Source organism: Drosophila sechellia, chromosome 2R (assembly GCF_004382195.2).
Source record: "Drosophila sechellia strain sech25 chromosome 2R, ASM438219v1, whole genome shotgun sequence".
Classification (NCBI taxonomy): Eukaryota; Metazoa; Arthropoda; class Insecta; order Diptera; family Drosophilidae; genus Drosophila; species Drosophila sechellia.
The window spans coordinates 20014882-20030592 of record NC_045950.1 but is presented as its reverse complement, the minus strand read 5'-3'; the positions used below and the strand labels follow the sequence as shown (position 1 = coordinate 20030592).

General features: G+C 49.2%; 5 protein-coding genes across 7 annotated transcripts; 3 read left to right on the top strand and 2 right to left on the bottom strand.

Annotated features, from left to right (window-relative positions):
- Positions 1–308: 308 nt before the first annotated feature.
- LOC6613004 (cofilin/actin-depolymerizing factor homolog) lies at positions 309–2672 on the top strand. The gene is made up of 4 exons (XM_002037458.2): positions 309–433; positions 1939–2129; positions 2205–2310; positions 2374–2672. The coding sequence occupies exons 1-4, from the start codon at positions 431–433 to the stop codon at positions 2518–2520; spliced, it is 447 nt and encodes a 148-aa protein (XP_002037494.1). The 5' UTR covers positions 309–430; the 3' UTR covers positions 2521–2672.
- A 17-nt stretch (positions 2673–2689) lies between these two features.
- LOC6613003 (integrator complex subunit 1) lies at positions 2690–9060 on the bottom strand. The gene is made up of 3 exons (XM_032714615.1): positions 7743–9060; positions 6704–7683; positions 2690–6649 (listed from the first exon to the last, which is right to left on the bottom strand). Exons 1-3 carry the CDS (start codon positions 9058–9060, stop codon positions 2786–2788), a joined length of 6162 nt encoding a protein of 2053 aa, XP_032570506.1. The 3' UTR covers positions 2690–2785.
- Positions 9061–9407: 347 nt separating this feature from the next.
- Positions 9408–10433, top strand: LOC6613002 (CCR4-NOT transcription complex subunit 11). Of its 2 annotated transcripts, XM_002037456.2 has the most exons (4): positions 9413–9740; positions 9799–9938; positions 9999–10164; positions 10222–10433. In XM_002037456.2, exons 1-4 carry the CDS (start codon positions 9495–9497, stop codon positions 10351–10353), a joined length of 684 nt encoding a protein of 227 aa, XP_002037492.1. In that variant the 5' UTR covers positions 9413–9494; the 3' UTR covers positions 10354–10433. The 2 variants fall into 2 exon arrangements, with proteins under 2 accessions (XP_032571527.1, XP_002037492.1); XM_032715636.1 differs by having other exon boundaries at positions 9408–9740; positions 9999–10433.
- On the bottom strand, positions 10416–12874 carry LOC6613001 (inner nuclear membrane protein Man1). 2 transcript variants are annotated; one of them, XM_002037455.2, is made up of 2 exons: positions 12695–12874; positions 10416–12439 (listed from the first exon to the last, which is right to left on the bottom strand). In XM_002037455.2, exon 2 carries the CDS (start codon positions 12427–12429, stop codon positions 10477–10479), a length of 1953 nt encoding a protein of 650 aa, XP_002037491.1. In that variant the 5' UTR covers positions 12430–12439; positions 12695–12874; the 3' UTR covers positions 10416–10476. The 2 variants fall into 2 exon arrangements, with proteins under 2 accessions (XP_002037491.1, XP_032571525.1); XM_032715634.1 differs by having other exon boundaries at positions 12707–12874.
- Positions 12875–13212: 338 nt separating this feature from the next.
- Positions 13213–15473, top strand: LOC6613000 (LIM domain-binding protein 2). Its single transcript, XM_032716604.1, has 2 exons — positions 13213–13328; positions 13579–15473. The coding sequence occupies exon 2, from the start codon at positions 13614–13616 to the stop codon at positions 15345–15347; it is 1734 nt and encodes a 577-aa protein (XP_032572495.1). The 5' UTR covers positions 13213–13328; positions 13579–13613; the 3' UTR covers positions 15348–15473.
- Positions 15474–15711: the final 238 nt, after the last annotated feature.

The following is a 15711-nucleotide window of genomic DNA, read 5'->3' as shown; positions in this document are numbered from 1 at the left end:
AATGATTTGAAATTACAGTAATAAATTTTTGCTATAATAAGTTCTATGTTCCAAACAGCGAATGGGTTTTCAAATTTGTAATTCTTGAGTTTTATTACACGAAAGTATAGCCCAATTTGTAATATAAATAAATAAATTAACGCAAACTATACTTAGTATTTTTTAGCACCCTAAAAAAAATTGATAATATTTTGAAAGATCGAAAGTGTGCCATTTCACCGTTCCAAACGCTTCGCAAACGACGCGACGCGTCACGACGCATGTTGACACTTTGCGGGCGCCTGACAACTCTAACCTGTGCGAAATAACCGACCAAATTGATTCGTCCGGTTGTTCGTGAAAGAAGTCGGAAGGTTAAACAGTATTTGTAAAATATATACTCGGCGAAGCAGCAATTTGAGAATTGTGAAAGCAAAAAACTACAGGAAAAATGGTACGTATACTTTGGACTCTCGTTCAGATTCCGTGGTAAAAGCGGCCGGTCATTGTGCATTTTTGGGAGCGAGGTGGAGTGCGAATAATGTCTTCGATTCGATGAATCATATAAGCATCTCTCCTTTGAAATCTGTATATACATACATATTTAGATAAGTGTGTATATATCAATCATACATATATTTCCACTTTTTTTTGCCTATATGTTCGTTGGCCATATTCGGGCATATAAATAAATGGTCATGAATGTGTGCGTATACATATATACCAAATTAGTCATTGGTAGCAGCGGATATTACTCATTTATTGGAGTGTTTCATACTTCTCAGCCGCCACTCACACTCATAACTGGCAAATTCGCGAAAGGCAATCGCGAAAGAATGCTCCAAAGTGGCAGCTGGAAAAATGGAGCGATTAAAAATTGAAATGTTGGAAAGAGAAATGCACACACATTGGATTTTCATGTCTATACATATATATATTTTTACACACTTGAGCGTGTGTGGGTATACCGCTTTTTTTTATATTTCGATGGCTATAAATATGTGCATATGTATGTATCTGCGGGGCAATGCTTAATACTTATTTTCTCGCAGACGCAAAATGTGTGTACATATGTACGTCCATATTACCATACAGAAATATGTATCAATATATATCCATATATGTATCTGCAGGCATACATATTTTAGGTGTGATCGTTTCCTTGCCGCCTTGCGGATGTACATACATACATACACATGTACGTATTATGTCTGGCTGTGTGTGTGCAGCAGACGGCTGCATGTGGGACGATTTTGATTTTCTCGACATTTTCCGAATATTATAGAAAATCGGGCATTTTCCACCGTTTTGTGAGCGCAACGAAAGCGTGAGGAAACAGCCACCTCCCTTTTAGTTTTCTTTCTCCCTTTTGTCGGCTTGTTCTCACCCTTAAACTTGCCGGCACTTGTGAACTTACCCTTGAACTTTCCGAGCGCCGGGAAAAAAGGAAGGAAAATGTAACTGTAAATGGTGCCACGCCCACCACTCCCAACTAAATCGGCGTGCCAAGTGTGCGCACGCCTTAACCGGTAAAAGTTCTGCGGTGGCAATGCAAATAAAGTAGCATAAATTATTTACCTTTATGTTTGTTATTGCCGGCAATCAAAGAAATAAAATTGCAAAGACGAAAAGGGACGGATATACTGTCAGCTGAAGGTGGGCAGTTATGTCTGCTAGTCAGTTACATACGCACATATGTACATCAATGAGGTACAGGGTGCCTCGTGTCTTATGTGGGCATAAAACATTGAACATTGAACTGCGCTTATTGTTTTTACAATTCAACTACTTTGTTGTGCTTCATGAACATTTGTTTAAAGGGAGTACTTGGGGAAACGCAAAGAGAGCACCCTGTATCTCCGCACATGCATGCACACACACTTGCCGTTGACAGTTTGGCGCGCATTGAACATTCAAAATACATTCTCTGATTTGCATCTCTACCTTCTCTCTCTAAAGGCTTCTGGTGTAACTGTGTCTGATGTCTGCAAGACTACATACGAGGAAATAAAGAAGGACAAAAAGCATCGCTATGTCATCTTCTACATTCGCGATGAGAAGCAGATTGATGTGGAGACTGTGGCAGATCGCAACGCCGAGTACGACCAGTTTCTAGAAGATATCCAGAAATGCGGACCTGGAGAGTGCCGGTAAGTACCACCGGCTAGAGACACCCAGAGCAATCAAAACTAACCTAGTTTAATAACATCTATTCGCTTGCACAGGTACGGACTGTTCGATTTCGAGTACATGCACCAGTGTCAAGGCACCTCTGAGAGTTCAAAGAAGCAAAAGCTGTTCCTTATGTCGTGGTGTCCCGATACTGCCAAGGTATGTGAATAGCCAATGGGCAAGCAAGGGCGCAGAACTTATTTCGATATCACACACCCACAGGTCAAGAAGAAGATGTTGTACTCCAGCTCCTTCGATGCTCTCAAGAAGTCGCTCGTGGGCGTGCAAAAGTACATACAAGCCACTGATCTTTCCGAAGCCTCCCGGGAAGCCGTCGAGGAGAAACTCCGGGCCACCGACCGCCAATAAACTGTACGAGCACTGTGCATTGCATTTAACAAACAAGGCATGCATGAAACAGCGATGGAAACACGTATCCTGTTGAGATCGCCAATTTGTATGAGAATTTTCTACATAATTTGTATTTTCAGTAGAAATAAAGAATGAAATATTTAACTTGACCAAGTCGCGTTTCCAATGTGGTAAAAATCTCGTACCGCAGAATACACTTTATTATTAGGAGCTAAGATTACAATGTACATAAGATGACGGTTCTAACTTATAGACCGAATGCTTAATAGCCATGCTGGATCACTAGAGTCTGGAGAACCTTTCTGATCTGGTGGCCAGTGTTCAAGCACGACTTCAAGCCCAGCGAGAAGGCCACCGTTAGGATGTCGATTGCGTGTTCCTGCAGCAGCACCGACATCTCCGGCAGATTGTCGATGGCCGTCGCTGCCACCGAGGAGTTCTCGTCCCGCAGGCACTGAATGTAGGCGTTGAGGGTGCACAGGTTGATGTCCGAGTTGCCGGGATTGTGCTTCAGATGTCTGATCAGGATGATGAAGGCGATGGACCGGATCTGGGCACTCGGCGAGAATATAAGGTTGAGCAGTCGTTCGAACAGCTCGTTGATGAATACAAATCTCTTGGAAGTGAGGCACTCCAGCTCCTGCATTGGACCCAAGACCACGTCCTCCGTGTTGGACTGCTTTATGATCTTGACCAGATCGAGGAAGTGCGGCGATATGTCCGTGTAGTTCGACCGGCTGTACGAGCCCAAGGTAAGAACCGATAAGGGACCCCTACTGCTGCCCGCATCGATGGGCGTTTGCGGGTTCACTTCGATGGGATCCTCGGTTACCACGGGCTTGGTGGCCGATGGCTTTACATCGAAATGCTCATCCAGATCATACTCGTACTTAACTTCCTCGTCGTCCAACTCCGTCGCCGAGTGCGACTTGTGCTGCAGCAGGGCAACGGCCTGGACCAAAACCTGCAGTTTGCCCAGTGAGGTGTATTTGGCAGCCAATTCCTTGAGGATGCCCACGTACTGTTCGATGAAGAGCAGAGCACTTGACGGATTGTAGTTGATGTAGGCCTGGAGCATCTGCACAAACTTGTTCAGCATTTGGCAGGCCTCCTTTACGTTGCTGTGGTGCTTGAAGAAGTTGAAGTAGCACGACAGCGTGTTTTGGATCTCGTTCTTGTACGCCTCCTCAAAGATTGTTGGTTGCAGCAGCTCCAGCGTCCTCAGGATCTGTACAAATCGGTGGAAGTGGTGCTCCTCGCGCAGGGCCTTCATGCTGAGCTGGGCCCGACCCTGCATAATGGACGACAGCACGCCCAGCTGGCGAAGGAAGAGCAGCGGGTGGGAGGCAGCCAGCTTGCGAAGGAGCAGCTCGGTGTCCGTGGACAGGGTTTCAAAGTCCTTTTTGCCCACAAGACTGCCCAAGCAGGTGATCAGATTGTTGGACACCTTGTCCGCCTGGCAGCCCTTCAGATTCTGCAATTTGTACGCCTGCTCGCCGGTTTTGCTCGGTTTCAGAAACTTGATGCGCGGATACATAATGTACATCTGCTGGAGAACCTGCAGTTTCAAGTAGTCGGACACCGAACTTTTCTCCACGTGCTCCATTACCTTGACCATGAGGCCTCGTCGCTTCTCCGTGAGCTTAAACAGTAGGTTCATTCGCGAGCAGAGCTTGAAATCATAGTTCTTGCTGTCCAGCTTGACCTCGGAAAGCCCTTCGTGCAGGATGAAGTGGGAGAACGGCTCCAGTTCAGAGGGCCTCAGCATGAAGAAGGCATCCGGCCGTACGTTCTTCGACATGTACTTCTCGCGGCCCTTCCACAGCTTCGGATTGGTGGTCAGCGCCTCGAAGTAGTTGAGGACCGTGGCGTAGTCGTAGTCTTCATGGAAATTCTTGAACAGGTACTCGGCAATCCTTTCGATCGTGTCCCAGTTGGTTTGGTGGTTGATCAGAGACAACAGATAGAACCTAAACTCGCTGCAGGACTTTGAGAACAGAAATCGCTCCTTCATCAGCTGAGTGGAAACTATCTCGGGATCCATTTCGGACAGCCAGTCAATGAAGAGCCCGTTGTGGAAGAGCTGATCGCTCTTGGACTTGGCCACGGTCTGGCAGTCCTTGGTCTGATCGAAGCTTTGTACGATCCCCCGGACGATCCGCTTTCTTGCCACCAAGGCGGTATTCGCCTTGAACTGCTGCACATAAATCTCGCGCGAGTTTCTCAGCATGAACACCAAGCTCTCATGATAGAGTTCTGATTTCTGCAGCAGACTGGAGTCGGCGAACGTGTGCTTAAACATACTTAAGTTCTTTTGGAGAGCGTTCTCCAGTATGTGATACTTGTCGCTGTGCAGCATGCAGCTGAAGAAAGTCCTTAAAAATGTGCAGGCGTGACGGCTCATCGTGACACTGGAACCCACGGCCAGCACCTCTGTTATGGCGTTAACCACATCCGCTCTATTGCTATGCGTGCTTGCAAGCATGTCCAAGAGTTTTTGAATCAAGGATCGGCAGTCACTTCGCGACTCAGTCAACTGGTCGGGCTGCGTGAGAATGGTTTGGGCCACCTCCTTGGTGGCCAGGAAGTTAGTGGGTCTATTATCCGAATCTGAAGAATCGTAATCATCAATTTCCACGGCCTCCTGAATGACCACACTGATCTTGGGCAGATCTGGCACGGTCTGAGAGTGGGAATGCAGATCCAGGGCCTGTACGGTGTAGTGCCCATTCTTCGCACCCCGCGCCTGCTGAATCTCAATTAGTTGCGCCAGATAGGCCTTGTTCAGAATGGCATTCTTCACCAGATCAAACTGCTCCAGTACAGCGGTATCCAGCATTGCCAGCAGCTTGGACATCGAGTTGACCGGCGTGCCAAAGTTTTGCACAAAGAGCACGATCTGATCCGGCGTTAGGTCGTTGAGAGCTGCCTCAATTAGTCTGTCCACCGAGGAGCGGATCATCTTCAGCTTCAGCCAGTCGGGCAGCAGTTGCACCTGCTCCTGCGGCATGCTGGGCAGAAAGGCCACGGGCGCTGGTCGTCCGGGCGGAAACCAATAGTCCAAAATGGGTATCGATTCGGGCATGTTGCTGTTGGAATAGGTGAGCAGGATAATGAAGGCGTGGATGATGTTAATGTGGAGCGGTAGCTGTACTCCATCGTCAAACTGAACCATCAGCAGGTCCGGATACTCGGTCCACTCGTACGGTTCGTGGTACTCCCTCAGCTTAATTATATAGTTGTTGAACATGACGAAAAGGCACTTCAGTGTCTGAATGCGGTTCTCGTCGGGCACATAGTCGTAGTCCTCCTGCGAAATGATAATGTGCTGAAACATTGTGCTGCGCTCTACAATCAGCTGCGCCATATCGATGACATGATCCAGCATTTCGTTGACCGGATCGTTGAGCGTGTGCGCAGTGATGAACTGAATGTACGCCATAATCAGTTCCGGGCAGTTCTCCACCTGGCAGGCAGCTCGCAGCTGGGGAATTATGAAGGGTTTCACCTCGTAGAAGTGCGGAATTTGCTGGAGCGACTTCAGGAGCCATTCGTTTTCAAAGTCGCCAGAGTGCCTGAAGATTATCTTCAGACCCGAAAGAGCAGCGACTCGCGATTGCTTCACCGTGGACGACAAGCGTCTGAAGATGTAGTCCAACAGCTCGCAAACGATTTGGTGGCTAAGATTGCCGTCAAATATAAGGTTTCTCAGGAAATTGACCAGCTCGGCATCGCGGCTATTCTCCTCGTTGATGATGTGCGCGTTGAAGAGCAGGAACTCGCACAGGCATTGCACTGGGAGATGGCTGAAATCGCCCTCGCTGTTCTGAACCAAATCGGAAAGCCAAGGCATGGATTGCGTGGTGCCCTGCCTCTGAATTATGTCCAGCAGCAAGTCCGGCTTGCGGCAGCGGCAGAACAAGTGGCCAAGCTTGTAGGTCTGATTAAGGAACTTTAACTGATCCAGGACCATGGACGGCACTTTGCGCGGAGTGCCCATCGGATCCATCAGCATGAGCTGAGTGATCAGAATCGCAGTTTCCTCGGTGATAACAGCATGCGGCGATGTTTGGGCAGCCAAGTACGTCTCGAACTGCAGAATGTGATCCCTTTCCACGGTTATTATCTGAAAAATCTTCATTGTAGCCCCACCAGTTGGTTTATATAATTAAGCACGCACCTGCAACTCATCCTTGGAGGCTGATGAATTATTGAACTGATTCGTAATACAAATCTCCATCATCATCTTCATTGTGGGATAATGGTCCCAGCAGAAGGCTCCAAACGTGGAGGGGTTGTGGGCGGATATCATAAGCAATATGAGCCACGCCTTCCAGTAAAAAGCGATGATGGCCAGCTTTGGTGGCTCGTACTCCGCAGGCAAGCGAATGTTCTCCGGATGATGGTACTCGGACATGCTGAACAGGAAGTCGATGATGTCGAATTTGTTGGCCTGCACCGCCGGAATATTGGTGGCCTTCATCCCGGAAACTCGCTTTATGACCAGCAGCAGGACATCAAAGGTGTTTGCGATGGAGAAGGGAATATCCTTGGTGATGCCAATCAATATGATTCGCAGCAGGGTCTCCTCGTGAATCGGCGTCTCAGAGATAATCCGCAGGATTGCTCCCCGCTCCGGCTCTGACGGCCACTGATCGCAGCGGGAATACTGCTCCGGACTGTCCAGCAGTAGCAGCTTGTGCAGCGCCTGGTGGTATTCCGCTGCCGGAATCTTGAAGAGCGTGGGTACTGTTTCGTACATCCAGGACACTGTGTCCAACTGAATCTGCGACATCTGATTGTACAGCTTGAGCAGCGCATGGTTGTTTTTGGTGTCCCGATTGGTTTTCAGGGACAAACTGGCTTCCCTAGCTTGTGGGGTGGCCGATAGAAACATGCAGAGGCACACTATGTCCACCATTGAGTTGAATATTCGCTCCTTAAACTCGAACATTTCGATTTGCGGAGTCAGGTCCTCCCGCTCACTCAAAAACGTCTTGCAAAACTTGACCAGGTTCACATCGAAGCGCAGCATCCGCACAAGCTCCCTTAAGAAAACGCGCAGGGTGCGCAGGCAATCGTCCCGCTGAAGCAAGAATTCCTGGTAGATCTCAGCCAGATTGGCAGCTGATTGATCAGCAGATGTTTGAAACATTGTCGCTGGAAAAGTTTGAAATTAAGGATTATGATTGCAATTTAAAAGAGTTTTTTCCTCTTACCCAGCATCCCCATATTGTTTGGATTCCTGGTGTTGGATAGCTCATTTTGCACGACCAGTTTCATTACAGTACTCAAGATCTCCGGCTGCAGAAAAATCATCTCCTTCAAGCAGGACATGTAGTGGTTTATTAGGGGCTTGGTCTTGAGCCGCATCTTCACCAGCACCAAGAGCACTTCGTTGTCCTGTGTGTTGCGTCCCTTGATGTTGAAGCAGATGTACGAGAGCAATTGCTGGGCGAACTTGACCAGTTTTCCATTGTGGATCCACAGCTCCAGGCGGGAAATGCTCAGACATCGTACCTCTGCAATGCCGGATGTGGTGCACAGGAACTTTAGGAAGTTCCTGGTGTAGTTATCCTGCTGCTGTCGCTTGTTGAGCTGATCCCGAATGGCGTCGCTGACGTGCTTCTGCACCACAGCATCGCTGAATCTGGATTTAGTGGTGCACATGGCGTCGGGAATTGGTTCCGATTCGGTATTTAAGGGACTTGCATCCAAGCTCTGTGTGGAATTGTCCCCGGAATCGTCGTCCACGGTCATGCTGTCTCTGTGTGCTTGCCCAGAAGGCAAGGACGTGCTCACATCCCAGCGGAGGAGACTGATGTGTGGCGTGCGGGTTTTAAAGGCTGCGCATATGTTCTTCACGAGCGGGGCACACAGTTCATTGTCCGCCCAGTAGCGCTCGTTAACCGCATCGTCTATGTAGATGCGGAGCAGCACCTCCGGCCACTGAGAAATCTCCATGAAGCCCCGGGTCAGGAGATTGGCAAAGAGGATGTGCAGGTTGGTGTTGTACCTCATTTTCACGTTGGCCTCCCGCCGTAAGAAGGAAAGCAGCGCGCAGGCCACTATGTCCGTGCAGAATATACTCGGCTGCACCTTGGCCACGTAGATCAGGGCCAGAAGGGCTATGTTGTCCACCTTGGAGCGCGAGGAGCTCGTCGTTGTCTGCTTTATAACGCCGCATACAAGCCGGCCCACAGTCTCGCTGTCGTTCTGCTCCAAAGCCGCGTATATCGTCTCGACCACGGTCTCCAGATCGCAGTCGACGGCGAACTGCTCCCACGTCTCGCACTGACTGCTGCCGGAGGACATGTCCGGGGCGCCCGCGTCCTTCAGGTTGCCCCGGAACCGCTTGCTCGAACTGGCCAGTGCGCTGGAGGCTTCGCGCTTGCGGTCCGACGAGGACATGCCCTTAATGGGCAGGATCTTCGACTTGGAATCATCGCGTACGCTCTTGCCGAGCGCAAAGAGTTCTCCGCCCAGCGGAACCTTCTTCTGCGATCGGTTGGAGCCGCTTCCTTTCCCGCGATCCATTTAGTGTCTTTTTTCGAGTATGAAGGTTTTTTCTGTCCATAAAGATGGATAATTCAAGCGCGGCGCATTTTATTTTGCTTTGCGATTTGCAGCCGTGCAACAGATGCAGTGTGGCCAGACTGCAGGCGCTAGGGCTCAATGGCTAACGCATGCAGAAGTCGGTGCAATTGCTCTGATTCGGAACGATGGAAGTTTTGAAACATGCTTAAATATAAAACATTCAACTGTTTTTTTATATTAAAATTTGTATTTTTTGGCAATTGAGTAACCCAACACCCTTAGGCGCAATTTTTCATAAGTCATTTTTCAAATGGTCCACTCTCATGTGCAGATTGTTCTTAAGAACCCCTCAACGCGGTCACACTAAAATTGTTTACAAAATTGCAAGGCAAACATAAAGTCTGATAATTGTAAATTAAAATCAGCGTACCAACATGTTTCTGTCCATCGCCCCGCCCCTAATGGACTTCGAGGACGAGCTGCTCTGGATAAACCAGTCGAATAGCGACAAGGTGGAGATCATCTACGACAAGTCCAACTACGTTACCCCCAACACAAAGCACCTTATCGAGCAGGCTTTCCTCCAGCCACTCAGCCTGCAGAACCAGCACATCCTCTTCGACGACCTGCTGAAGCAGAACACGGACATTGCGCGCCAATATGGACTGACCCCGGACAAGGTAAGACTCGAAAGCATTGCTAGATACATATGTCTTATCCGTGCTTTCTCCATCTCAGCTACCTCTGCTCGTGGAAAAGAATCCTCTGATCTCCATTGAGATCCTGCTAAGACTGATGACGACCTCCGACATAACTGAATACTTCAACGTGTTGGTCAACATGGACATAACACTTCACTCCATGGAGGTGGTCAACCGGTAGGAATGCAAACATCGCGTATTCAAGGCTTCTTTAAAATGCTCGAGCTCTCATTCCAGATTAACCACCTCCGGACCTTTGCCCACAGAGTTTATTCACCTGTACATCAGCAATTGCATCTCGACTTGCGAAACTGTCAAGGACAAGTACATGCAATCTCGCCTGGTGCGACTCGTTTGCGTATTTCTGCAGTCCTTGATTCGAAACAAGATTGTGAACGTTAGGGTATGCTCTACTACCACTTCCTCGACTGTGCTTAGTGACTCTAGTTATGTTTTCCAGGAACTGTTCATTGAAATCGAAGCCTTCTGCGTGGGTTTCAGCAAAATCAAAGAGGCTGCTGCCTTGTACCGGCTCATCAAACACTTGGAAACAGGGGAGAGCGCTCTGTCGTCCAACTCCCTAGCAAAGTAGTGGTAGTGTTTAGCAGCTTTTAAGTTTAAAGTCTAGTTTATAAATAAAAGCAACAACTCCAGTTGTACATGTAAAACAAATTCGCATTTAATAACTTAAGTATCTAATGTAGAGTTGTGTGTTTTATGAGTGAGTGTTAGCTGCCTCGTTGGTGTGAAAGTAAAGTGGCTCGGCCGAGGGCTTGGGGAAACGGCTCAGGTAGCGTTCCAGTCTTAAGAATTTAATCGAAATCAGGCGCTTGTCGAACCACCAGCCGTTGATCTCGTTGTGAATCGTGCCGGCGTCCTCCTCGCTGGCGCAGCGGATGTACACGCAGCAGGACTGCACGTCCAGCTGGACATCGCAGATCTTGCAGCGCGAGCCGACCTTCTCGATGATCGACTCTACGATGGACTGCTTCAGATTGGCCTGGTCCACTTCTGAGGAGTCGAACATGTGCCTAATCTTCAGGCAGGGAGTCGGCGGGTTGGCAATCTTGTTCGAGTTGTCGAAGGCGGGACTCTGCCACTTCTTAACCAGGCCTACATCCTTTTTGTCAACGTTCCTGTTCCACGCAATTGTGCGCATTGCCTTCCCGTCACGATTCACCATACCGAACAGCACACGGCTATCGTTTTTCTCCAGCTGCTTGAGGGCCTTGTTCCAAGAAGACAAGTGCTTTGAGCGCTTTTTGACTGGCAGAAACTTCTCCTGCAGCTCGCTAATGATCACCTCGGGACTCTCGGACTGGGAGCTCAAATAAATTAGTTCGTTTATTATGTCCTTTTGGAACTGGTCGACCGCCAACAGGGCTTCCTTCTGCTTAACTCGGTATATTACTACCGCAACGTATACGATGAGAAATCCAGCGACTATCAAGAGAATCGCACCGATCACGGTGAAAAACCGGGTAACTTTCTTCAAAACAATGCACTTGAGCGGCAGATTGGGTTCAGACAGCTCAAAGTGCGAGGTTTGTCCAACATGCTTCGTAGAATCCACCACTTGGATGCTCCACTGCGGATTCTCGGTAATCAGATATTTTGCAGCCATCAAGTTGCTGTGCAGATTTCCCCTGTGTGTCTTTGGGTTGCTGACCATTTCTCGCACAAACTCTCCTATTTCCAAAGCGGGCGACAAACTGGCATCTTTGCAGTGATGGAGCCTGGCTCGCTCGTTCAGATGCCTAAAGAGTTCCTCGCTCATGTCCAGCGCACCCCTTAGCGAATCTTTTGATATGCAATTCACCTTTTCGCTGATCATTTGCATATCGTTGGGGTTACATAATGTATACTTCAGCGCGGTCTTATCGATGGGACTCTGCTCGAACCTTTTGCCCACATAGAGGACAGTGATTATTGTCAAAAATATTAAGAACAGCGAAATTAGCACTCGTGGTATTACATAGGGCCTGATGTCGGGATTCCTGATGAAGGATTTAAGGTCCGACAAAGCGAACCGAGCTAGCTTATCGTTCCTGGGCGGGATTCTCGACGCCTGGCCAGTGGGATAGTTGAACTTCCGCTGGATCGTGGTGTCCCGAAAGCTGAGCAGTCTATTTACCACGCCTCCGTCGGACAGCTTAGCTTTTCCGCTCGGTTTCCCATAGTTATTCGACGTGTCTATGGCGTACGGCATGGAGCATGGCTGCCGGTATTTGCCATTTAGCCCCAAGCTGTGCGGCGAGCAGTCCCCATCGTAATTGGAAGCCACAACCGGTGGTGGGGCGTACATCTTGGAGGCGGACAACTGAAGCGGGCTTGAGTCGCTCTCGTCGAAGCTGCGATTGTAAGCCGAGGAGCCTGCGGTCAGGTCCAGGTCGTTATTGTTGTCAAGGCCATTGGCATAGTTTTGGGGCGGTTGGGGGGCGTGGTACTGGTGGTACTGTGGAAATGGGGGCGACTCTTGCTGCTCCTTGGAGTACAGCACGTACTTGTTGCTCCTCTTTTTCAGCTTGTCGGCGCGCGTGTGCTTTCTCAACTTCTCGATGAGGACCGCTCGCGTTGTTTCCGTCACCGGAGTGCTGGGGAAGCCGCTCTGGATTAGCTTCCTGTGCAGCTCCTTGTCGCTCAAACTGTTCAAACTCTCGGTTGACATTTTTCTCGCTCTGCAAGTGAAAGAACATTTTTTAAAGTGTAGGAAACGCACACTGCAGCACACACATGCATACACAGGAATGTGCATATATAACTGCATAGCGAAGCACATTTTCACAAGCCCTTGGAAATAAGCAGAGGGTTTTCGGCGGCTTATGGCCAATAAGTTTCCGCGTAGGTCTGATTATTCAATTTCGAAAAATATGTTTACCATTCAAAGGAAACGGGAAGATGTGCGAAATTTATGCAGTTTATAAATAACATACCTAAACACGTACTCTAGTATATAAAAATCGAACACATTTGCATCACACCGCGGGCTTGCAGTGTCACAGGCCAAAATTACATAAATATAAAATAAACTACCGACGTTAAAGCAACAGTCTTACAACCATATTTTGATTACAAATTTTTACGGCACGGCACATACTAAATTATTAAGTCAAGGGTGCGGCGCGGGACAAAGTGAAACGAAATGGAATTGGAATTGGAATAGGTTTAAGTGGGCCTGACATATCGATAGGTTTTTTTACAATTAATTAATTAATTAATCAATTATTTAGAGGGTATATGTGGCAATTGATGTACAATACGTTAAGGGTGCTATGATATTTCTAAGAAACTACAAACAACTTATGAGAACGAGTCTTGATGCATTAATTTTACTAAACGCCATACAAAAAATGGGTTCAAGAACATGAAAACCCTTCAGGCGATAGGTTGTTTTTCGCTTGTTCCAAACGCAAGACAAACCCACGCTTGCGTTCTCACCTATCGAAATCTGCTATTTGGAAAGCGATGGCAAAACTATCGGTGGAGGCCAATCAGTTTTCTTAAATTGTAGATACATTTATATGTGTTTGTGCTTTAAGAATTAAAATATTGTATGCCTTTTGCAAGGTGCGTATACGGGAGCAGCCTGCCTGCACTGAAATCCGGCTGATCCTGCCCTTCGCAGCGTTTTCCATTTCGAACGCGAACGGGCCGTGAAAAGTGTGTGTGTGTACACACATATTTTGTAAATGCAGTGCGACATACAGACAAGTGCATACACATACGCATGGGCACCATAAAAATATACCGAACCCAAAACCCCCAAAACGCCGAAATAATAATGGGTTCAAACTAATGGATTCCTCTCCATCCACAGGCCGACGCGAATGCCCGATAGAACCGACCACAGGCATGAATCGTAGGGGTTTGAACGCTGGCAATACGATGACTTCTCAAGCGAACATTGACGACGGCAGCTGGAAGGCGGTCTCCGAGGGTGGATCAATGCTGCCCGCGTCCAATTCGGCGGTCCTCAATCCGGACGGGAGCAACCAGAGCGGCTTCGCGCAGGGCGGCCTGCCGTACAACTCGGCCGGGAATCCGTACCCGCCCGCCGGCCAATCCTCGCCAGCCGGCAACCAGTCCATCGTGTTCCAGAACTCCAACCAGCCTGGCTCGAACACACCTCAGTATACCTCCTCACCTGCTCCCTCGGGCTCATCGACACCCGGACCTGTTGGTGCGCAGAACATTCCCGGCAACTACCCGCAGTCGGCGACGGCGGGCAATTTCAATGGTCCGGTTGGCGGGCCCTTCGGCTCGCCCTCCTCGGGACTCGGCCAGTTCAGCCGGCCGGCCAGCTCGGGCACTCCGTTTAACAGCGGCCAGGCCGGGCACTTCTCATCGCCCACGGTATTCGGCGTTGGCGGGCAATTCAATCCGATGCCGCCGTCGTCGCCATTCGGCCACGGTGGCAACCACCCGATGATGGGCGGGCCGCAGCAGATGGAGCGCATCGACCAGGGCTTCAGGCGGCACAATTCCTACTTTAGCCACACGGAACACCGCGTCTTTGAGCTGAACAAGCGGCTGCAGCAGCGCAACGAGGAGAGCGACAACTGCTGGTGGGACTCGTTTACCACGGAGTTCTTCGAGGACGACGCCCGGCTGACCATTCTGTTCTGCCTGGAGGACGGACCGAAGCGGTACACCATCGGACGCACGCTCATCCCGCGCTTCTTTCGCAGCATATACGAGGGCGGCGTTTCGGACCTGTACTTTCAGCTGAAGCATGCCAAGGAGTCGTTCCACAACACGTCCATCACGTTGGACTGCGACCAGTGCACGGTGATCACGCAGCACGGCAAGCCCTTCTTCACGAAGGTCTGCGCCGACGCAAGACTGATCTTGGAGTTTATGTACGACGACTACATGCGCATCAAGTCATGGCACATGACCATTAAGGGACACCGCGAGCTCATTCCAAGGTCCGTGATCGGCACCAGTCTGCCGCCTGACCCGATGCTGCTAGATCAAATAACCAAGAACATCACGCGGGCTGGCATCACAAACTCCACCCTCAACTATCTGCGCCTCTGCGTCATCCTCGAGCCGATGCAGGAGCTGATGTCGCGGCACAAGGCGTACGCCCTGAGTCCGCGCGACTGCCTGAAGACAACGTTGTTCCAGAAGTGGCAGCGCATGGTGGCTCCGCCCGGCAAGAAGGATCCGCAACGACCACCCAACAAGAGGCGCAAACGGAAGGGCTCCAACTCGGGTGGTGGCAACAACTCCAACACGCCGCCTGTGACGAACCAGAAGCGTTCCCCCTCCGGTCCCAGTTTCTCCCTCTCCTCCCAGGACGTGATGGTGGTGGGCGAGCCGACGCTGATGGGCGGCGAGTTTGGTGAGGAGGACGAGCGGCTGATCACCCGGCTAGAGAACACGCAATACGACGGAACCAATGCCGTGGAGCACGATAATCACACCGGCTTTGGACATGCCGACTCGCCCATCTCCGGCTCGAATCCGTGGAGCATCGACCGGGCGGGAGCCATCCCGGCCAGCCCTGGGAACGGAGCTGCCCCGCAGAACAACGCGAATATATCTGACATAGATAAAAAGAGCCCCATTGTATCGCAATAGAACTTAATAAAACATAATATTTCGCTATATTGTCAAATGTATTTTCATACTTGCATGTAAAAATATTTAAATAAAGCTTTCAAGTTTTAGGAAATGTATATAAGACATACATACATATTAAATCTATATAATTGTATTTTAAGTCGTCTACTCTACACACTATCTATTATAATTAATTAAACCGTAGGATACTTCTGTTCTTGTCTTGACTGCCTTGCAAAGTACTTAATGTGTTGTTTTAGTAAAACATAACTTTTAAGCACAACGCAAAAACATTGAAAGCTCTTTATTTACCTCCTTATCGCATGGAACAGAAGGTGCTGACTTACTTTCTGGGCTGCCCTTTGCAACTTCGGTACAAAAA